Source organism: Dendropsophus ebraccatus, chromosome 2 (assembly GCF_027789765.1).
Source record: "Dendropsophus ebraccatus isolate aDenEbr1 chromosome 2, aDenEbr1.pat, whole genome shotgun sequence".
NCBI lineage: Eukaryota > Metazoa > Chordata > Amphibia > Anura > Hylidae > Dendropsophus > Dendropsophus ebraccatus.
Genome location: NC_091455.1, coordinates 119,609,259 through 119,632,310, shown reverse-complemented (window position 1 = coordinate 119,632,310; position 23,052 = coordinate 119,609,259). Strand labels below are relative to the sequence as shown.

The window sequence follows — 23,052 nt, the reverse complement described above, 5'->3', positions numbered from 1 at the left end:
GCATCACCTGCCGAACGGACCCCAGGACAGATCTTGGATTAAAAGCAGCTATGTGAAGGCACAAGTGTTTTGGGGGGGACAGATTGTGGGTACAGAGTCTCTTTAAAGGGAACCTGTCACCTGAGGGAAGAGCCCGCCCGACCCCCCCAGTGGAGCCCTGGATAATTACCTCATCCTGCAAGTCCCACTCCAGAAGCCGCAGAGAAATTGCCGCCCGACGTTCTGCACGCGCAATATGTAAATGAGAAGAGATGACGTCCATAGAAAATCACTGCTTCGATATATAATACATATATAAACATTTATATATACAATATATACATTTTTTTTCTTTTTTTTTTTTTTGCAATGGGAAAAAAGGTAATTTAAACTTTTATTGGGGGTTTATTATATAAAGATTTTTAAAAACCTTTTTTCACTTCTTTTTTTAACTGCAGGAACATATATATATACACACACACGTATAGATCATTAAAGAGGTATTGGTGAGTATTTTTTTCTTTCAAATCAACTGGTGTCAGGAAATTATTTAGATTTGTAATTTACTTCTATTTAGAAATCTTCTGGTACTTCCAGTATTTATCAGTTGCTGCATGTCCTGCAGAAAGTGGTGTTTTCTTTCCAATCTGACACAGTGTTCTCTGCTGACACTTTTTCCATGACAGGAATTTTCCAAAGCAGGAAAGATTTTCTATGGAGATTTACTTCTGCTTTGGACAGTTCCTGTCTCGGAGAGAGGAGGCAGCAGGGAGCACTGTGTCACACTGGATAAGTGTTGGAAACTTTGAGATTTTTAAATAGAAGTAAATTACAAATCTGTATAACTTTCTGAATCCAGTTTATTTAAAAGAAAAAAAATTTACCGGGGTACCCTTTTAATCTCATTTATAAATGTGCAAATGAACAAAATGACAAGACTTCCACATTGACTTTTAGTAATGTTGCTAAAAATATCAGCAACAATTTATCTAATATAACTGATTTATAGAAAATAAATTCTGAGTAATGAAAATGTTTTGTATTTTTTTTCCTATGGGAGGTACAGTTGGCTATTGACTGCTCATACTCCCCACTCTTTCCATTCTCCACTAGTTCTAGTGTTTTTTGCAGCACATTTCAGGGTCCTGCAATGCAGATATGCTTACAGCAACAAACATTCCCTTGTTCTAGACAGGCTACACCCAGCAGCCTCTTCCACCTTCTTTATGATAGCAGCTTAATTTTGGGCAGTTGTGTCTTACATCATTATGATGTTATAATTTGATCTGCTTAACTCAGCTTATCTAATATAAGGCCATGTTCACATGGCGTAAGAGTTCCGTGAGCACCAACCGGATGATCTTTCACGCCTCAGATTTCTGATGCGGGCGCATCCGTGCTCGCCCGCATCAGAACTCCCCACAGCACACTATGAAGCTTGCGGCCGGAGCCGCTCACTCCACAGTGTGCACTGACATGGTTTTCTACGGCCGCTGTATACGCTCCGGCCGGGATCTCAAAGAAGGCTATGCAACGTACCTATTTGTAAAAAGTACGGCCGTCGTTGCCGATTGCAACAAAGGCCGTACTTTTACGAAAAGATACGTTGTGTGAACATAGCCTAACATTGTATGAGCACCATGCAGCGCACACAAGCTGCAATATATACACGAGATAGATAGATAGATAGATAGATAGATAGATAGATAGATAATCATCTCTTTTACTTTGTAATAAATTAAATTTAAGCTTGTAACTGGAGGCATACATTAAACTATCTATTTTTTAGGGGATATTTATTTTGATTATAAATAAAGGCTATGTTCTCACAACATTTATTTTGGCCATTTTACAGCCGCGTTTATGAACAGCTGTAATTTTGGCCCCAAAATATGGATATATTATGCAAATTACATCCATAATTTGCAGAATATGCCCATATTTAATCACCTAAATGACTGCCGTCCAAAAAGGTGGTCATAAATTGTCCAAAAGAGAGCGTTGTGAGAACATAGCCAAAAATTGGCCAATCTGTTACTTGTATAAAACACAACAAATGTATGATTTGTCACAGATACCCCCAGAAGAAAAAAAGAAATTGAAAAATCAGATAAAGCATGAGCTTCAGAAGACAAATGACATGGAAGAAGAAGAATGCGAGCTGATAGTGGATCTGTGGCAGCTACCCCTTAAAAAACGCTGGGACGTTTACAGGTCTGTTCAATAATTAATTCATTAATTTATGCTGCTTTTATGGTGCCAACATATTTTGCAGTGCTCTACACAGATTTGTCATATTAGTCCCTGCACCAATTAGGATCAGGGGCGGTCTTGGCATTTCTGGGGCCCCAAGCGAAATTATGTCTGCCCCCCCCTCGACATGCACTCCACAACAATAGACCCCTGTGTGCTGCCCCCAGTAGTATATACCTCTTGTGCGCTACCGCCAGTATTATATACTCCTTGTGTCCTGCCCCCAGTAGTATATAGACCCCTGTGTGTTCCCCCAGTTATATATAGCCCCCCATGTGCTCCCCCAGAAGTATATAGACCTCCTGTGTGCTGCCCTAATTGTATATAGACCCGCTGTGTGCTGCCCCCAGTCGTACATACCCACTGTGTGGTGCCCCGTTGTATATACCCCCTGTGTGCTCCCCCACTACTATATAGCCCCCTGTGTGCTCCCTCAGTGGTATTTAGCCCCCCTGTGTGCTCCCCCACTTGTATATAGACCTCCTCTGTGCTCCCCCACTTGGATATAGACCCCTGTGTGCTACTTCAGTAGTATATAAACCCCCTGTGTGGTTCCCCCAGTAGTATATAGACCCCCTGTGTGCCCCACCAGTATTATATAGACTTCTATGTGCTTTCCCAGTAGTATATAGACTCCTGTGTGCTCCTCCAGCAGTATATAGACCCCTTGTGTGCTGCCCCCAGTAGTATACAGACCCCTGTGTGCTCCCCCAGTTATATATAGACTTCCTGTGTGCTGCCCCCAGCAGTATATAGACCCCGTGTGCCTCACCAGTAGTATATAGACCCCCTGTATATTCCCCCAGCTGTATATAGACCCTCTGTGTGCCCCACCAGTAGTATATAGACCCCTGTGTGCTCCCCCAGTAGTATATAGACCGCCTGTGTGCTCCCCCACTTGAATATAGATCTCCTGTGTGCTTCCCGAGTTGTATATAGACCCCATTCTGCTGCCCCAAGTAGTACTGTATATAGACCCCCTGTATGCTGTCCCCAGTAGTATATAGACCCCTCTGTGAAGCCACAGTAGTCTATAGCCCCCCTGTGTGCTCCCCCAGTTATATATAGCCCCCCTGTGTGTTCCCCCTATTTATATAGACCCCCCTGTTTGCTCCCCCCATTTATATATTCCCCCGCTGTGCTGTACCCCAGTTAAACAGATCCCTGTGTGCTCCCCCTTCCATATAGTATATAACACAATAAAACAAACACTTATACTCACCTGGGTCCGGGCGTCTCCTCTTCTCTTCACTCTTGTGGCCGCAGGAAGGGTTTCCCCTGCGATAACAAGAGGCTGCACTCCCCTTGTTCTGGCGCTGATGCTCCAGTGATGTCACTGGAGTGCCGGCACCACAAGGACAAAGTGGCCACTTGTGACCGCAGGGAAAACACTTTCTGTGGCCACAAGAGTGACTGACAGGAAGGGAGCCAATGGCTTCCGCCCTGTCAGTGCTGCTGCATTTAACTTTGAGCGCTCATTACGAGTGCTCATAGTTTCAGTTCAGATCGCAGCAGCGAGCGGGGCAGCGGCCCTGTCCAGTGGTCTTGAGCACAAGAGCAGGACGTGGGGGCCCCCCTGGATGTTGGGGGCCCCAAGCGATCGCTTGGGGTGCTTGGTGCCAAAGACAGCTACTGATTAGGATTCATAGTCTAATTTCCTTATCCTAAACACACATGTAACAACTCAGCCACAGTGCATCGATCCATCCAGCCCATCTCTCCTAATGAATATGAGCAGAACGGAACTTGCCTTCATCCTCAGCTCCCTGTGGACTATAATGAGACAACAGCAGATTAAATTTCTTTAACCTGCTGATAGTTTCCTTTTAAAGTGACTGTACCACCAGGCCCAGGCTGAAGCACTGGAGGCGGGCCGATCCACCCTTAGTGGGAAGAAACTGTAGCCCCCTCCATAACGTGACTCCATTAGAATCAATGGAACCCTATCATAAAGGGGCAGAGGTTTCCTCCCACTAAGGGTGGGTCGGCCTGGGCCTGGTGGCCTGGCCTGGGCCTGGTGGTACAGTCCCTTTAAAGCAAAGCTGTGAATGGTTGCTATTTGGCTGAGACAAAGTTAGACACATTTTTGTCAGAGGTGGGAGCAATCCCTTTAATGCAAAAGATGTGCGGCTCTAAATGCACCTCCAGCAAACTGACCTGCAGCCTGGAGTTCTTATTGTCATAGGCAGGTAATTTAGTATTGGGGTATGTGCGCACTGAGGAAAACACGCGGAGGACTTGCGGCAGATTCCACCACTTGTCCCTGCGTAATCCAGCTTCACTTTCCACCTGTGCCATAGACTCCATTCTATGGTCAGGCAGATTCCACCCTCCGCCTAAAGAATGGATGGTTTAAATCTATGGGCAGATGGCAGAATCTGCCTGACCATAGAATGGAGTCTATGGCAGAAGCGGAGAGTAAACTGGGAGCGTGCGGGGATGAGTGGTGGAATCCGCCCCAAGTCCTCTGTGTGTTTTCCTCAGTGTGCACTTACCCTTACAGAGTGGTCATTCCAGTGAATGGCCGTTCCTGTAGACATAAAATAAACATGGCTCTAGTCCACCAGAATACAAAATGGTCGTACAGGGATGCTTTCCGTTCTGATTCATAGAAGTGGGGTCCCCAGTGGGTAAACCTTCTCTGTGATGCCCAGTAGAGCATATGGACAGAGGTTGTTTTTATATGTCTTTAGAAAATGACTTATTGCTTAAAGAGGATGTTCCACCAGGTACATACTCTTTAACCTGAAGCCACGGGTCGAACGGCGCCGGCACGGGGAAGCTGGTGGCGCGGTCCGTTTTCCGGACCGAGGCCCGGTTCCCGTGCACGGCGCCATTCTATGCACCGGAAATGGCCGGTGCTCAAGCACTGGAGGTAGGCCGGCCCGCCTCCAGTGGGAGGGAATTCCTTCCCCTGTATGACGCGGCTCCATTCATTCTAAGGGCGCCGTGTCATACAGGGGAGGGAATTCCCTCCCACTGGGGGCGGGCCGGCCAGCCTCCAGTGCTTGAGCACCGGCCGGTTCCGGTGCATAGAACGGTGCCGTGCACGGGAACCCAGCCTCGGTCCGGAAAACAGACCGCGGCCCCGGCTCCCGCGTGCCGGCGCCATTTGATCAGTGGCTTCAGCTTAAAGAGGATGTACCTGGTGGTACATCCTCTTTAAATTTTTTATGTTAAAGGGAACCTGTCACCCCCCGTGCCGGGGTGACAGGCTCCCGACCTCCCGCTAGAGCCCCCTATACTTACCTAATCCCGCCGGGTCCCGCTTCTGGAGGTGGTCGGGTGATGAAGATCTCAGCCGCTGCAGCCCGGTGCGCGCGCTGAGAGATGAGTCCAACGCTCATAGAGAATGACGGAGCGCTGGACTCTCCTGTCATTCTCTATGAGCGTTGGACTCAGCGCGCGTGCCGGGCTGCAGCGTCTGAGATCTCCATCACCCGACCACCTCCAGAAGCGGGACCCGGCGGGATTAGGTAAGTATAGGGGGCATTTTTATAGAATTTTTGGTGACATTTTTTTTTCTAATCTTCAGTCTTTCTCCTAAAATCTTGCATTTTTCATTCTCACCACTGGGGCTAAAACTAAGCTGAGAGTTACTATTTTGTCTGGGGTGATAAGAGGAGGCTACTGTATAGTGATTTGTACTGTATTGCAGCAATATGTGCAGGGCCGTCTTAACAAAACTATGTGCCCCTGGGCACAGCTGTAAACTGGGCCCCCCGACCCAAGATCAAGTCCCCGCATCCCCCTCCCCCCTCTAACCTTGTGCTGTGCAGCCCCATGTGGGTGTATATTGTACTGTATAGTTCTGTATGGGTGTATATTGTTCTGTATGGGTGTGTATTGTACTGTATGGTTCTGTATGGGTGTATATTGTACTGTATGGTTCTGTATGAGTGTATATTGCACTGTATGGTTCTGTATGGGTGTATATTGCACTGTATGGTTCTGTATGGGTGTATATTGTACTGTATGGTTCTGTATGGGTGTATATTGTACTGTATGGTTCTGTATGGGTGTATATTGCACTGTATGGTTCTGTATGGGTGTATATTGTACTGTATGGTTCTGTATGAGTGTATATTGTACTGTATGGTTCTGTATGGGTGTATATTGCACTGTATGGTTCTGTATTGGTGTATATTGTACTGTATGGTTCTGTATGGGTGTATATTGTACTGTATGGTTCTGTATGGGTGTATATTGTACTGTATGGTTCTGTATGGGTGTATATTGTACTGTATGGTTCTGTATGAGTGTATATTGTACTGTATGGCTCTGTATGGGTGTATATTGTACTGTATGGCTCTGTATGGGTGTATATTGTACTGTATAGTTCTGTATTGGTGTATACTGTACTGTATGGTTCTGTATGGGTGTATATTGCTTTGTATGGTTCTTTATGGGTTTACATTGTACTGTATGGTTCTGTATGGGCCTATATTGTACTGTATAGTTCTGTATGGGTGTATATTGCTTTGTATGGTTCTGTATGGGTGTATATTGTACTGTATGTTTCTGTATGGGTGTATATTGTACTGTATGGCTCTGTATGGGTGTATATTGTACTGTATGGTTCTGTATGAGTGTATATTGTACTGTATGGTTCTGTATGGGTGTATATTGCACTGTATGGTTCTGTATTGGTGTATACTGTACTGTATGGTTCTGTATGGGTGTATATTGCTTAGTATGGTTCTGTATGGGTTTACATTGTACTGTATGGTTCTGTATGGGTCTATATTGTACTGTATAGTTCTGTATGGGTGTATATTGCTTTGTATGGTTCTGTATGGGTGTATATTGTACTGTATGGTTCTGTATGAGTGTATATTGTATTGTATGGTTCTGTATGGGTGTATAGTGTACTGTATGGTTCTGTATGGGTGTATATTGTACTGTATGGTTCTGTATGAGTGTATATTGTATTGTATGGTTCTGTATGGGTGTATATTGTACTGTATGGTTCTGTATGAGTGTATATTGCACTGTATGGTTCTGTATGGGTGTATATTGCACTGTATGGTTCTGTATGGGTGTATATTGTACTGTATGGTTCTGTATGAGTGTATATTGTACTGTATGGTTCTGTATGGGTGTATATTGCACTGTATGGTTCTGTATGGGTGTATACTGTACTGTATGGTTCTGTATGAGTGTATATTGCACTGTATGGTTCTGTATGGGTGTATATTGCACTGTATGGTTCTGTATTGGTGTATATTGTACTGTATGGTTCTGTATGGGTGTATATTGTACTGTATGGCTCTGTATGGGTGTATATTGTACTGTATGGTTCTGTATGAGTGTATATTGTACTGTATGGTTCTGTATGGGTGTATATTGCACTGTATGGTTCTGTATTGGTGCATACTGTACTGTATGGTTCTGTATGGGTGTATATTGCTTTGTATGGTTCTGTATGGGTTTACATTGTACTGTATGGTTCTGAATGAGTGAATATTGTACTGTATGGTTCTGTATGGGTGTATATTGTACTGTATGGGTGTGAATTGTACTGTATGGTTCTGTATGGGTATATATTGTACTGTATAATTCTGTATGGGTGTATATTGTACTGTATGGTTCTGTATGGGTGTATATATTGTACTGTATGGTTCTGTATGGGTGTGCATAGTTCTATATGGTTCTGTATGGGTGTATATTGTACTGTATGGTTCTGTATGAGTGTATGTTGTACTGTATAGTTCTGTATGAGTGTATATTGTACTGTATAGTTCTGTATGAGTGTATATTGTACTTACTGTATAGTTCTGTATGGGTGTATATTGTACTGTATGGTTCTGTATGGGTGTGCATCGTTCTGTATGGGTGTATATTGCACTGTATGGTTCTGTATGGGTGAATATGGTACTGTATGGTTCTGTATGGGTGAATATGGTACTGTATGGTTCTGTATGGATGTATATGGTACTGTATGGTTCTGTATGGGTGTATATGGTACTGTATGGGTGTGCATCGTTCTGTATGCATATGTTCTGGATGCATATTGTTCTGTATGAGTGTGTATCCTTCTATCTGGAGCAGTTTTGCAGCATATGTGTGTGTGGGGGGGGTGTTCATTCTTCTCCTTCAATGCTCAGGAGCAGAAAAAAACTCTCTTATACCAAAGCAAATTTTCCCATAAGAAATCATTGAAATGTAGACAATTGGTTCCACACCCCAAAAATCATTTTATAATCATTATAGCAGCAGTGTGTATAGCTGAGTGTGAGTGCAAGCACATTATAGCAGCAGTGTGTATAGCTGAGTGTGAGTGCAAGCACATTATAGCAGCAGTGTGTATAGCGGAGTGTGAGTGCAAGCACATTATAGCAGGAATGGAGAGGATGGGAAACACAAGGACTGATAGAGACTGCAGGGAGCATGAAGGAATGAGCAGGGCAGATGTGGACACAGTATAGCAGCACTCTCTGTCCGGGGAGAGAGGGATTAAAGCTATAAAGAGATTACCCCACAGTCCTGTCCCCTGATGCAAGCCCCAGCCTGAAGTGGATCTGCTATAAATTGGAAGGTGAGAGAGACTTCCTGGGTCAGAGTACTGTGCTGCAGACCCCGCTATGCAGGCCATGCCCCTCCCCCACTCACGCTCCCACCCAATACCAGGAGCTCTTAAACCAAAGCAATGCTCTTAAACCAAGTCACAATTTTGAAAAACTGTGAGCTCTTCTTGCAAAACGCTCTTAAACCGAGTTACTCTTAAACCAAGGTACCACTGTATATATATATATATATATATATATATATATATATATATATAATCTTAACACATGTTAGGCTTGTTTTTACATAGTGCAAACCTGGCCATACATGCAGTCTGGGGGGGGGGGTACAGCAGCCTCTAGTGTGTGGGGGCACAGCAGCCTGAAGGGGAGAACACAGCAGTCTGGGGGGGGTGCACATTGCAGCGTGGGAGGTACAGATCAGCTACAGGTGGACAGGGGCAAAGCAGCCTGGGGGAGAGGGGGCATCTATAGGGGGAACAGGGGTAGAGGTGTGTGTGTGTGTGTGTGTTTTCTTCTCTCAGCCCAGATCTGCAGACTCCCCCCTCTTCTCTGTCCCGACCTCCCTGCTATCTACAGCCCCAGGTACCTGACATTTCCTGCAGTGGAGCACCAGGACAGGAGGGGGATGGTCAGGAAGCCCTGTAGCTGGAGGCCACTGTGTAGCTGGAGGTTAGCAGCCTGTAGCCTCCTGCTCTCCACACTGCTGATCTCCTGCAGCTGCTGTGAGGCCCCACACATAACCATCCCAAGGCCTGCTGGGGGCAGGAAGTGCCGGGCCAGGAGGAACATGGGACCAGTCCACAGGGGGCGGGGCTTAACGGAGGGGGGAGCTTTAGCCGCCCACATCACAGGCCGGCCCTGCAGCTTATTTATGTGAGGAGAGGAGAGTGGGGCAGTGCGCAGCATCAGTGCGGCCCTGTAATGTACTGGGGAGAGGGGGGCACAGCGTGGGTCATAGGCCCCCGGGCAGCCGCTTACCCTGCCCAATGGGAAAGACGGCCCTAAATATGTGACAGCTGTATATAGAGGAGACAGTAGCAGCTCCCTGTGGAATGACCTCTTCCAAAGTCACAGAGCACGCTTAGTAATGTTGCACATTCATCACAAGGAACAAGACTCTAAGTCATTTATGTCCATGAGTCTTGCTGTAAAGCATGTTTCTAAATCATGTTACCTAATCAGTAAAATAAAATGTAGGTTTAGACACATTCCCTTTAAAGTGAGACTGTCACCCCCTTTTTCCATTTTGACTGCTCTCCACAGGTGTAAATTTTACAGCTTTCGTTACTTATTTTATATCACACATCATGGTGCTTGTTCTGGTAAAAAGTGTTTTTTATCATCTGTGGATCCGGATATGTGGGAGGGACTTTGCGCCTTAAGTGCCACTTAACCCCGCCCCATCCGTGACATAATCACTGCATAGGCCCCGCCCCCTCTTTGGCCATTGGAAGGGTCATCCTAAAGATCTAGGCCCCACCCCCTAGATTAACCCACACCAATGCCCACTGAGGGGCGGGGCTAAGTGGTGGGACTTTACGGATGGGGCAGGGCTAAGTGGTGCTTAAAGGGGTTGTCCGGCGCTAAAAAATTATTCACAGAATAACACACATTACAAAGTTATACAACTTTGTAATGTATGTTATGTCTGTGAATGGCCCCCTTCCCCGTGTCCCACCACCCCCACCCGTGTACCCGGAAGTGTGGTGCGCTATACTAACCTGTCACGTGCCGACCACAGTCTCCGATCCTCAGCAGTGACGTCTTCTTCGGGCGGCCGGCGGATCTTCCCGAGTGCCGGCCGCCCTCTGCAGCGTCATCCGAAGCTCAGCCGCGATTGGCTGAGCATAACTGTGCAGCCGGCACTCGGGAAGATCCGCCGGCTGCCCGAAGAAGACGTCACTGCTGAGGATCGGAGACCGTGGTCGGCACGTGACAGGTGAGTATAGCGCACCACACTTCCGGGTACACGGGTGGGGGTGGTGGGACACGGGGAAGGGGGCCATTCACAGACATAACATACATTACAAAGTTGTATAACTTTGTAATGTGTGTTATTCTGTGAATAATTTTTTAGCGCCGGACAACCCCTTTAAGCAGCGAAGCCCCGCCCACATATCCCCATCCACAGATAATAAAAACCACTTTTTACCAGAACAAGCATCATGATGTTTGATATAAAATAAGTAATGAAAGCTGTAAAATTTACCTTTTACACCTGTGGAGAGCAGTCAAAATACAAAAAGGGGGTGACAGTGTCACTTTAAGGTATGTTCACATAGTGTAGTTATGTATATCAAAGCTAAGCACTGGGAATGTTACTGTGGACCAAACATTTAAATTATGAAATTGATTTGTAGTATTTTTAGTAGAACTGTTTTATATGTATTTAACATATGATTACAGATTCTGGAGATCAAAATATTTGTGTGATATCCGCAATGAAATAGTTACATTGGAAAACCAATACCAGATTGTAGTAAACAGGATGACTGAACTAAGAAACCAAGAGGACCTGCTAATATTACAAAACGCTGATGTTATTGGCATGACTACCACAGGTATAGAAATCAATGCATGAACAGTGGCTGTTATTTTAAGTTCAGTTCAATGGGACATTTAATAAAAGACATGATCAAAAGGGCCATTGTTCTAATTGAACTAGAATAATGTTCCAACCACCGTCATTGCAATGACGGCTGCCAAGACTATGGCAGTTGTTCGATAATCAAAACAAAGTACGTTATTTTGAGTATAAAATAACAGCTGTTGAAAATCTGTGTATGAACATAAGCCTAAAGCCATCAGCACACTGGCATTGGTAGGGTTAAATGTATTTAAGACACACTGGCACCTTTAATATGTCAGAAATGGGCACATGTATGCAACCCATATACAGAACGGGATAATTGAGTAGGAAAATGGCGGCTAGAATAAGAATGCTGGACACATATGTAGCAAGGTGTTACAACTGCTTCATACTATTTCATAGTATAAACTTACTGACATTAGAAGCACTGAACAATGTTGGTTTTGCTTACTTTGGTAGGCTATGTTCACATAACGTAAGTTTTGTATTAATCACGGCCGTTGTTGCCAATTTGCAACAGCGGCTGTTATTTATACAAAACTTACGTTGCACTGCAGTCAGTGAGATTTCGGCCACAGCGTATACACTCCGGCCGGGATCCCTAGCGGCCGCAGCGAAAACTGACATGTAAGTTTTGTGCACATCCTAGACAGGCCACGCAATGGAGAGTGCGTCTCCTGCACTCTCCATTGTGTTTAATAGAATCTGAGTTTATCCCGGCTTGTACTGCAGTGGCGGCCGAAAAAAAACTTCACTGACAGCAGCCGTTCTGTGACAAAGCTGGATCACAGAACGCCGGTGTCTTACATAGTGTGAACTTGGCCTTATAGTGTAACTCATATACTCTAATATTGTATTTGTATTTCAATTAAATTTAGGTGCAGCCAAGTTTAGAAAGTTACTCCAAAATATTCAACCTAAAATTGTGATAGTAGAAGAAGCAGCTGAAGTTTTAGAAGCTCACATTATTACTACAATTAGTTCCAGCTGTCAGCACCTTATACTCATTGGGGACCACCAACAGGTATGTTCTGATGTTATGTTTACACATGTTTTAATCACAGTTAATGAAAACAAAGCCAGGAATGGATTTGAAAAAAAGGCATCTCAGTCTTTCCGTTATGACCTGTCCCTCATCAATCTGTTCTTGGCTTTGGCTTATATAATTGCAATTAAAAATGTAACTGAGTGAACACACCCTGAAAGATTTATAATATTAATATAATTAAAGTACAGTGAAGCATTGGATTACAAGCATAATTCGTTCCGGGACCTTCCTTGTAATCCAAATCCACTCTTAAACCAAAGAAAGTTTTCCCATAAGAAATCATTGAAATGTAGACAATTGGTTCCACACCCCAAAAATAATTTTTTCTTTTGAATAACATGTAAAACGAATGAAACAAACCTTTAGAAACAGCTGAATATGTCATATAATAAGTCACTGTACACTATAGCAATCAGCATGTGGAGTATAATGTAGAATAAGAGCATAAACCTGAAAAACAGCAGCAGTTTGTAGATACAGGATGGAACTGCAGATCCCCATAGGCTAGAATAGAGAAGCAGTGCTGCTGTCAGAGGTCTGTGTGGTCACATGACAGCAATGGGTGGGGGCGTGTGTTCAGCATGGACCAATCAGTAAGTGAGAATCACAGAGCTGTGCAGGAGGACAGTGACAGAAACCTCTCTATACAGAGTGTAAGTGCAGGCACATTTTAGCAGGAATGGAGAGGGTGGAAAACACAAGGGCTGACAGACACTGCAGGGAGCATGAAGGAATGAGCAGGGCAGATGTGGACACATACATGCAGCGCTCTCTGTCTGGGGAGAGAGGGGTTAGAGCTATGGAGAGATTACTTCCACAGTCCTGTCCCGATACAAGCCCCAGCCTGAAGTGGATCTGCTATGATTTGGAAGGTGTGGGAGACTTCCTGGGTCAGAGTACAGTGCTGTAGACCCCGCTGTGCAGACAATGCCCCTCCTCCACTCGCGCTCCCACCTAGTACAGGGAGCTTTTAAACCAAAACAATTCTCTTAAACCAAGTCACAATTTTGAAAAACTGTGAGCTCTTCTTGCAAAACGCTCTCAATCCAAGTTACTTTTAAAGAGGATGTACCATCAGGTTGAATTTAACCCACTGAAAGAACGGCGCCGTCATGGGGAAGCCGGTGCAGCAGTCCGTTTTTCGAACTGCGGCCCGGTTCCCGTGTCTGGCGCCGTTCTATGCACGGGTATCGGGCCAGGGCTCAAGCACTGAAGGCGGGCCGGCCTGCCCCCAGTGGGAGGGAATTCCCTCCTCTGTATGACGCGGCTCCTTTAGAATCAATGGAGCCGCGTCATAGGGGGGAGGGAATTCCGCCCTCCAGTGCTTGAGCACCGTCCCCGGTTCCCGTGCATAGAACAGCGCCATAGACGGGAACCGAGCCACGATTCGCGAAAATGGACCGCGGCAGCGGCTTCCCCATGATGGCGCCGTTCTATCGGTGGGTTAAATTGTTTTTTTTGCTTGCTGTGTTAATTCTGTGTACTTTGGAAATGAAAAGTCACTGTGGCTTTGTGCAAGAACTAACATTTTGAAAGCTTGTATGGTTCTGCTGAAATCGTCGGTCGCCGCTGCGCATTGCTATTCAACCGCAGCGATGCGCTGGTGGCGAACGACAATTTTAGGTCTGAACCTAAATGAACGATCAGCCGATGACACGATCATCGGCTGATCGTTCTCTCTATTCCACGGAGCGATAATCGTCCGAATCGGGCCGAATGGGGCCGATTTGGCTGATTATCGCTCCTGTGGAATAGGCCCCTTAGACTGAGTTGTTTGAAATGACAGCATGTGCTACATGAGGACAACCACTATAATAACAAAAGGTGCTAGGTAAAGTAACACAAACAATTCAACAGCATTTCCATTAAACATAACATCAGAAATCTGCAGGTCATGTGTATATGTTACTGGAAACATTTGAATCCATAAGCAAATAAAAAGACACCACACTGACCACAATCCATCTTAACAATAACAGGAACATTTCAGAATAAAATTAGCATAGTCTTAATAGGTTGTATGGAAACTAGTGTGTGTAAATAGACCTTTTTATCTTGTACACTGACCAATATGATATATTGTCTCTTAGCTCCGTCCCACTACTACTGTATATGAACTGGCAAAAAACTTCAATTTAGAAGTATCAATGTTTGAAAGACTGATCAGAATGAAGCTACCATATGTACGTTTGGACTATCAGGTAAGACTTTACATTGGAGAGTGCAAGGTTTCTATATATACTACATTTCAGCTTGTTTTTCTGTTGGAAGTCAGTGTGATAAATAACTGTAACATGTCTATTAGGATGGAAACACACACAGCAGTTTTTTAGAAAACTGCCACTGCAGTGTTTGTGCCAAAACCAGAAGAGGATCCAACAGAAAAGAGAAGTACAGGTCCTCCCTTTATATTTGAATCCACTTCTGAAGTGGCAGTTTTCAAAACAAAAACTGCCCTGTGTGTTTCCATCCTTAAGATGCCCGTACACCTTGAATAGCTGTTAGCTGAATGCTTACTTGGCTGGCAGCTGTTCCTCCTGAACCCTCCCATACAAATGCTAGCTCAGTACACCAGAGTGTGCATGTGTTTTTAAAGTGGAGAGGTAAGTAGGGATGGTACGAACCCGAACTCTCGGTAATGATTCCCGCTGTCTGCCCGCTCCGTGCAGCAGGCGGATCCAGCGGGAGGACCGCCTGGAAAACTGGGATACAGCCATAGCCATAGGCTGTATCCCAGTTTTCCAGGCGGTCCTCCCGCTGTATCCACCCGCTCCACGGAGCGGGCAGACAGCGGGAATCTGATGCCGAGCGTTCAGGTTCATACGAACCCGAACCTCGGAGGGTTCGGACCATCCCTAGAGGTAAGTAAACTGCAATCAGACACATGTGGTGTTGGCATCTCTTTAGGGAGAACAAAATGAACCAGTGTAGAAATTCAGCATTCCCAATCCTTTATTTCCCCTAGACAGCACCAAGGAGGTTAGTCCTGATACAATACCCCAAGAAGTTTGCCAAGTTGGCAGATGATAAGAATATTAGTTCAAAAGTGGCATTACTGCAGTGATAGTACCTCTAAAAGCCAGGTGGGTGTCTGATCAAGTAAGACGGGAAATAGGAGTGCAGAGCAGGCCAGATAGGTGCTTTTTGTGGGGGACTGAATTATTTTCCGGGACAGAAAGAGAGATTTGTCACAAAGACTAGAATCATCCACATCCAGTAGTGGTTCGTCTTCCTGGTGTTCCACAAACTGGAGATCGGGTTGACAGATTACTGGGAGGGGCTGGTGAAGAGCCAGCAGTCCTGGTGCATATTGTCACCAATGATTAAGCTTGAGGTGGAATGTGTATTCATTCCACTATAAACTAAATATATCTTGTAAATTTGAGTCCTACAATGCACAAGAAAAATATTAGTAAAATAATTGCGGAATTTAGAATTTGTACTCATTACATTATTAAAAATTTCAGGCTTTATGTCTTATGCATTATAAATATATGTTTTAAGTGGAATCGACTCTGGGCTATAACACTTTCTTTCAAGATATGTTTTTATATGCTGTACTCAACTGCAGTATTTGTTTATCTTTGTGTAGCTGTCTTCCCCCCCCCCCCCCCCCCCCCCCCAAAGTTTGCTGTAAGATTTTATAATTCCTGCCCTTTGCATGGAGGAGTGCAATTTAGATAATGTGTAAATCCAAAGAAGTAAGACAAAAATAAATAAATTATTTGTGTAATGTAATAAATTATATATGTGCAGAATAAATATTTAGCATGTTATGAATCAGCTTTAGAGATGAGCGAAACGGGTTCGGGTTCGAGTCCATCCGAACCCGAAGGTTCAGCATTTGATTAGCGGTGGCTGCTGAACTTGCATAAAGCCCTAAGGCTATGTGGTAAACATGGATATAGTCATTGGCTGTATCCATGTTTTCCAGACAACCTTAGAGCTTTATCCAAGTTCAGCAGTCACTGCTTATCAAATGCCGAACAATCAGGTTCGTATGGACTCGAACCCGAACCCGGTTTGCTCATCTCTAATCAGCTTCCTCAACACTGTACTGTGCCTCCAGTGACATTGATACGTCATCTCTTTTTTTAGCATCGCATGAGGCCAGAGATTGCTCAGCTCCTAACACCTCACATTTATGACAAGCTGGAGAACCATGCTTCTGTGCTGAATTATGAAAACATTAAGGTATGTTTTTCCACTTCATTGTTTTATTATTAAGAGCAAAACATACAGCTAAATTGTGCAATACCATTACAGTACAGAATTATTCAGCCCATTTCAAATTAGGTTTATTTGCAAAATGTACTAAACAATTAAACAAGAACAGTGTAAATACCTCAACACAGCTAATGTAACAAGGTGTACTCGACACAGAAAAACAGGGAACTAAAAAAACACTAAATATAAACCTTGGGATGTATTTCTAATTTCCAATGTATATGTACCATATACAACAAGCTATAAACACTATAGATCCTGTGCAAACCAGTGCATGTAAATAGAAACATAGGAAAAAGAGGCAGCTTTTGTCTGAAAAACTATACAACATGGAATAATATCACTCAAGGCTCTGTTTTGTACTTCGGACTGGACCCTACACGTATCGTCACTCCGGGTGACTATAATGTAACAAGGAGTTTCCCTTCAAGGGATATTCCCAGATCACCAAGCATAGGTAAATTTATATGGCTTGTCATGTTAAATATTTTGGCAACTACACTACTCACATAAAATTAGGCATATTTGACATTGGGGTGAAATTTCAGAATGGACCTAAAAGGCACTCTAACCTTTGGGCCCTGTTCGCACTATGGAATCGGCACCAGGATTGCGGGCAGAACTCCCCCGCACAGATTTGGTTCAGACTTCTGCCTACTATCAGTTACAATGGGAGGGTGCGCGGACCTCTGCTCTCCACACAAAGAATTGACATGTCAGGAGGAGAAGTGTCATAATTTCTTGCTTTGTCTTCTCACAATCTTAGTTTGGCGAAAACTTACAATAAGAGATGAAAACTACAAACAGAAAATCAGGCATAAATGCATGGTACAAGTAGAATTCCCAGAAAGACAGCTATTATTTATGTACACCCACATTAGTTTATTGTGAAAACAGCCAAATTATCTATTATTCAGAAGTCATTTATAGTAAAGGTTTTTACTTATACTCAGCTACTGAGCTTGATTCTGATACTCTGTTAAAGGGGTACTCCGGGCAAAATGTGTTTTTAAATATGTTATTACATAAAGAAAGTTATACAAATCCCTAATATACACTAATTATGGGAAATGCACATATTCTGCTATTTCCCTCACTTTAGTAGGTCAGTCAGGCTCACTTCCTCAAAAAAAAATGTGACCTCACGTCTCAAATATATGCAGCAGCAGGGGGCGCATGTAAAAGTATAGAAAGGGAATAGACGTCTATTCTCCATCCCTCCCTCCCTGGGCTGGTAATGTCCCCCTCCCTCTGTCCTACCCCCCTGCCCGGTCCTATTATACTTGCTGCAGTGGCTCACCCTAACTAACTGAGCCCATCTCTCCCCTGGCTGGTCCCCTGCAGGGGCACTCACCCGCCGCCCCCTGCCGGCGGGGTGAGAGCTCCTGCACCTGCCCCCAACTTGCCGCCCCTTATCTGAGCACTGTGCCCAGTCCCTTGCACGAGCGCTCACATGTCGCCCTTCGGGGTGAGCACTCATGCACCTCCTCCTCCGAGTCTGTTCCCCTCCATCACAGCCCGCCGCCTGGCCCCGTGCAGTGCGCTCACCCGCCGCCGCCCCATCTTGGTGGGCTGAGCGCTTTGGAGGGCTGAGCTGCTTGGGAGAAGGTGCAGCTTGGGAAGAGGTGCATAAGCGCTCAGCCTGCCGAGACGGGGCGGTGGCAGGTGAGAGCTCTGCACGGGGACAGGCGGCGGGCTGTGATGGAGGGGAGCAGACTCGGAGGAGGAGGTGCATGAGCGCTCACCCCGAAGGGCGGCAGGTGGAGCGCTCGTGCAGGGGACCAGCCAGGGGAGAGATGGGCTCAGAGGGGGCAGTTAGTTGGGGTGAGCCACTGCAGCAAGTATAATAGGACCGGGCAGGGGGGTGGGACAGAGGGAGGGGGACATTACCAGCCCAGGGAGGGAGGGGGGGGAGGGATGGAGAATAGACGTCTTTTCCCTTTCTATACTTTTACATGCGCCCCCTGCTGCTGCATACACTTGAGACGTGAGGTCACATTTTTTTTGAGGAAGTGAGCCTGCCTGACCTACTAAAGTGAGGGAAATAGCAGAATATGTGCATTTCCCATAATTAGTGTATATTAGGGATTTGTATAACTTTCTTTATGTAATAACATATCTAAAAACACATTTTGCCCGGAGTACCCCTTTAATGAAACTTTATTTTTAGGCAAAGTTGTGAAAGTCTGAAATTTCTTGTCTTTTTCCACATGTTCGTGGCAGTGTCACTGTCATTTTTTAGTGTATCATATGTCATTCTAATGTTCTCCTATATGTTTTCATTTACCAGGGTGTTTGTCACAATCTCTACTTTGTAGACCACAACCACCTTGAGGAACACATTAAAGAAGGCAAGAGTCGTCAGAATGCCCATGAAGCTGCTTTTGTGAAGTCACTCTGCCTCTATTTTCTACAGCAAGGCTACTCTCCATCACAGATAACAATACTCACTACTTATTCAGGGCAGCTACATTGTTTACAAAAAAAGATGCCTAAATCTCAATATGAGGGCATCAGGGTTTGTGTGGTTGATAAATATCAAGGAGAGGAAAATGAAATTATTATCCTCTCACTGGTAAGGAGTAACCTAGAAGGCAATGCTGGTTTTCTTAAAATACCAAACCGGGTGTGTGTTGCATTATCAAGAGCCAAGAAGGGATTATTTTGCATAGGAAATATGGAATTATTATCCAAAATTCCACTTTGGAATGCAATTAGGGATGTATTGCAAGAACATGGTCTTATAGGGAAAGAGTTGAAGCTCCAATGTGTCAACCATCCTAATACTGAAACTTATGTATCTAAATCTGCCGACTTTGATAATGTTCCATTCGGCGGATGCAAGATTCCTTGCCAATATAGATTAAACTGTGGCCATGTTTGTCCTCTTTTCTGTCACCCTTTTGATCCAGAGCATAAAGACATTATATGCACAAAGCCTTGTCCTAACACCTGTGAAAATGGGCACAAGTGCACGAAGGTGTGTAGTGAGCCTTGTAAATGTGAAGTGCTTGTGCCAAAGGAGATTCCTTTGTGTGGGCACATTCAGGATGTTCCATGTTCAATGCCTGCAGAAAAATTCTGTTGTAAAGAACCATGCATAAAAATGTTAGATTGTGGTCACAAATGTGTTCGATGGTGTGGTCAAGACTGCACTAAAAGATGTCCTGAAGAGCTAACAGTTACACTGAAATGTGGTCACACTGTTAAAACATTGTGTCATATAAAATTAGATGCAGAGTTCTTTGGCCAACCATTACAGTGTGATGTGAAATGTGAAAAAAAATTGGATTGTGGCCACAAGTGTCCCGGAAGCTGCAGCAGCTGTAACAGTCGTGGCTTTCACAAGCCATGTGCAGATCCTTGTGGGATTGCACTTCACTGTTCCCATAACTGTCAGGAAAAATGTGGCATTGGCTGCTTTTGTATCTATGCTTGTGAAAAGTCATGTTTTCATGTAAACTGCTCTCTAAAATGCAGTGAACCCTGTAGTCCTTGCACAGAACCTTGTGGGTGGAGGTGTGCACATAAAAGATGTACTAAACAGTGTTGGGAGCCTTGTGATAGAGACGCTTGTGATGAACCTTGTAGCAGAATACTTAAGTGTGGCCACCCGTGCATTGGCCTTTGTGGCGAGCCATGCCCCAAGAAATGCAGAGTTTGTGATGCTGATGAAGTGAAAGAACTGATCTTTGGACATGAAGAAAACCCTCATGCCCATTTTGTTCAACTTATGGACTGTTCCCATTTTTTCGAAGTAACAAAATTCTCAGAATGGATGAGCAGTAAAGAAGAAGACCAAATTATTAAACTAAAGTCTTGCCCCAAATGTTCAAAACCCATCAGAAAAAATTTACGATTTGGCAGTTTGATCAAGCAAACACTTTCAGATTTAGAGAAAGTTAAAGAAAGGATCGCTTATAAATGGCTGAATGATCTGGAAATGTTCCTTAGTGAAAATGACACTGAATTACACAACTTTCCAAATCTATACCAGACAGTGCAGCAGTTGCAAGATGGCAACCTGACTCTTCGTTCCTTGATGTTAGTAGGCGAGAAGGTAACATTCTTGCAGAAACTTGGAGCAATTAATAATAAGGTAAAAAACAGCCCTGGGGATCTTTTCAGCGTTCTTAAAGATATCCACAGACTTTCTGATGTCATTGATAAGGCTACAAGCAAGTATGACATTTTAAATAAGTACCCCGATTTATTCCTACTGGCCTTAGAAGCGGAGGCTGCATTTGTTAAGCAGCCAAACACGTTAAGTCAGAAAATGAAATTACTGATCAAAGAGTTAAAGTCAAAAAAATACACCATGCATTTGGATGAACTACTTCCTAAGCTGCAAATGCTTCCAGCATCCATGGACCTTATCAATATAGTAAAGAAACAAACAGTCGTATGTGACACAGAACTCCTAAGGCAGGATCTCTGGCACAGGTGTGAAGCAGGGCATATCTATCCTACCAAAGTAGATGAAAACAAGAGATGTCTACAGTGTAGTTTCAGCGATGAAAGTGAAGATTAGTTACACTTTCAAGTGATAAAAAAAATCCATTCTCCTACAGTATTGTTTCTATCATTACTGTATAAAAACAAACAAACAGATGGATAAACAGAATAGATTATAGGGTATACACTACATACTAAATAACACATCTTCTCCTTTTAGCTTAGTATTGTGCATCCTATTATAGTATAAATGGCAAATATTAGATTTATTATAGGTTAATACTAGTTAAATAGGAAATTTCAGCATATCAGCATCTTACGTTTAAAAGGAAAGTAATACAGCAAAAGTTTGTTTAGCGCTTTCTATCATTCATAATAGAACATTTGTTATTTCTTTACTTACATTTGATTTTTTTTTTCCTTTTTAGCCTAATGTCCATCATACTATGGTATAAACGGCAGAGATTAGATTTATTACAGGTTAATACTAGTTAAATACAATACTTCGGCATATAAGCATTATGTTTAAAAGGTTAGTAATAATACAGCAGAAGTTTCTTTAAAGCTTTGTTTCATTCATAATAGAACATTTGTTATTTCTTTCTCTACGTTTAAAGGAGAAGTCTTGCGATTGATAAAATCCTGTAGCCATCAGGGGGCGGGGGAAATTGATTGCAAGTAAGCACTTACCTCTCCTCGTGCCCGCGGTGAGAGCAGCCATGGGACCCTTTCCTGGCTCTGGGAACTCTGGGCTGTCTACATCGTGATCCAGCCACTCAGCCAGTCAGTGGCTGGGGCAGGACGCCGCTCCAGTCACTGATTAGCTGAGTGCCCAGTTTAGCAGCCAGGAAAGCCAATTTCCCCTGAATCATGACGTCATCACAACTTGGGGGAAAATAACTTCCAGCAGGGGTCCAGAGGCCAGTCCCGCCACTCACTGCAGGCACGAGCAGTTTCTGCTTGCAATCAATTTCCCCCCTTCCCCTGCAGGCTACAGGACTGACTTTTCCTTTAATGTTTTTTTTATGTTTATTTGACCTTAGTGGATTAGTTGACAACTGACAGAACTTAAGTCAGAAGAAGAATAAAATAATGATGTTAAATATAATATATGTTTGATGTAAGTGTGTTATAAAATATGCCAAATAAAAATTATACTCATAAAATGACATGTGTATGGGAAAGTTTATATAAGTTTGTAGAATAACATAAGTTACTTATTATTTAGGTAGTTCTCATACTGTGTGGGGTGGGCCAAAGCTATGGGAGCTTAGCCTGCCACCACTGGTATTGTCGGCGTACTGGGTTATTTAGAGAGGCACTGCAGGCCTAGGGCATGGATGCTCTAGGCCACACCACATTGACTCTCTGCCCCGCCAAAGAAATAAAAATACTTTTTCTTCAAAATACCAACACCGGAAGAAAGACCGACTCCCGACACGCCATGAGGACCTTTACAATGCGGTACCAGCGGTTTGGGGGGTGCATGTCAGTGTAGTGCTGACAGTGTAGTGAAGGTGCATATCCGTTAATGTATGCGGTACGCTTCTTTTAGTAAGTCTTGCAGTGTCTAGTAGTCTTGCAGTGTTTTTTTCTAATTCTTGCTTGTAACTTGTAATGGTGAGGAGTTCGTGCTGCACTTAGGCACGCCTCACCACCGCTTCCTCCTCCCTCTTTGCTGCCCAGCCTCCTGCTTCCTGATGACGTTGCTGGCAAGGGCCGTGCGCCGACTTGCCAGTATGCCAACAGGGTCCAGGGCGCATGCGCATACTGGCAAGTCGGTGCACGGCCCTTGCCAGCAACGTCATCAGGAAGCAGGAGGCTGGGCCAGGCAGCAAAGAGGGAGGAGGAAGCGGTGGTGAGGCGTGCCTAAGTGCGGCACAAGCTCCTCACCACCATAAGTTACAGGCAAGAATAAAAATAAAAAAAAGCTACTGCACGATTACTAAAAGAAAGGTACCGCATACATT

General features: G+C 44.2%; 1 protein-coding gene across 1 annotated transcript in view; it reads left to right on the top strand.

Moving 5' to 3' along the window:
• Positions 1 to 22,248, top strand: part of LOC138783466 (NFX1-type zinc finger-containing protein 1-like) — a 156,086-nt gene extending 133,838 nt beyond the window's left edge. The window contains exons 14-19 of the mRNA XM_069958189.1: positions 2,054 to 2,193; positions 11,169 to 11,323; positions 12,231 to 12,376; positions 14,491 to 14,601; positions 16,499 to 16,594; positions 18,918 to 22,248. Of these exons, the coding sequence (XP_069814290.1) occupies positions 2,054 to 2,193; positions 11,169 to 11,323; positions 12,231 to 12,376; positions 14,491 to 14,601; positions 16,499 to 16,594; positions 18,918 to 21,158 (2,889 nt within the window). The 3' untranslated portion in view covers positions 21,159 to 22,248. The remainder of the gene's footprint in view (positions 1 to 2,053; positions 2,194 to 11,168; positions 11,324 to 12,230; positions 12,377 to 14,490; positions 14,602 to 16,498; positions 16,595 to 18,917) is intronic.
• Positions 22,249 to 23,052: the final 804 nt, after the last annotated feature.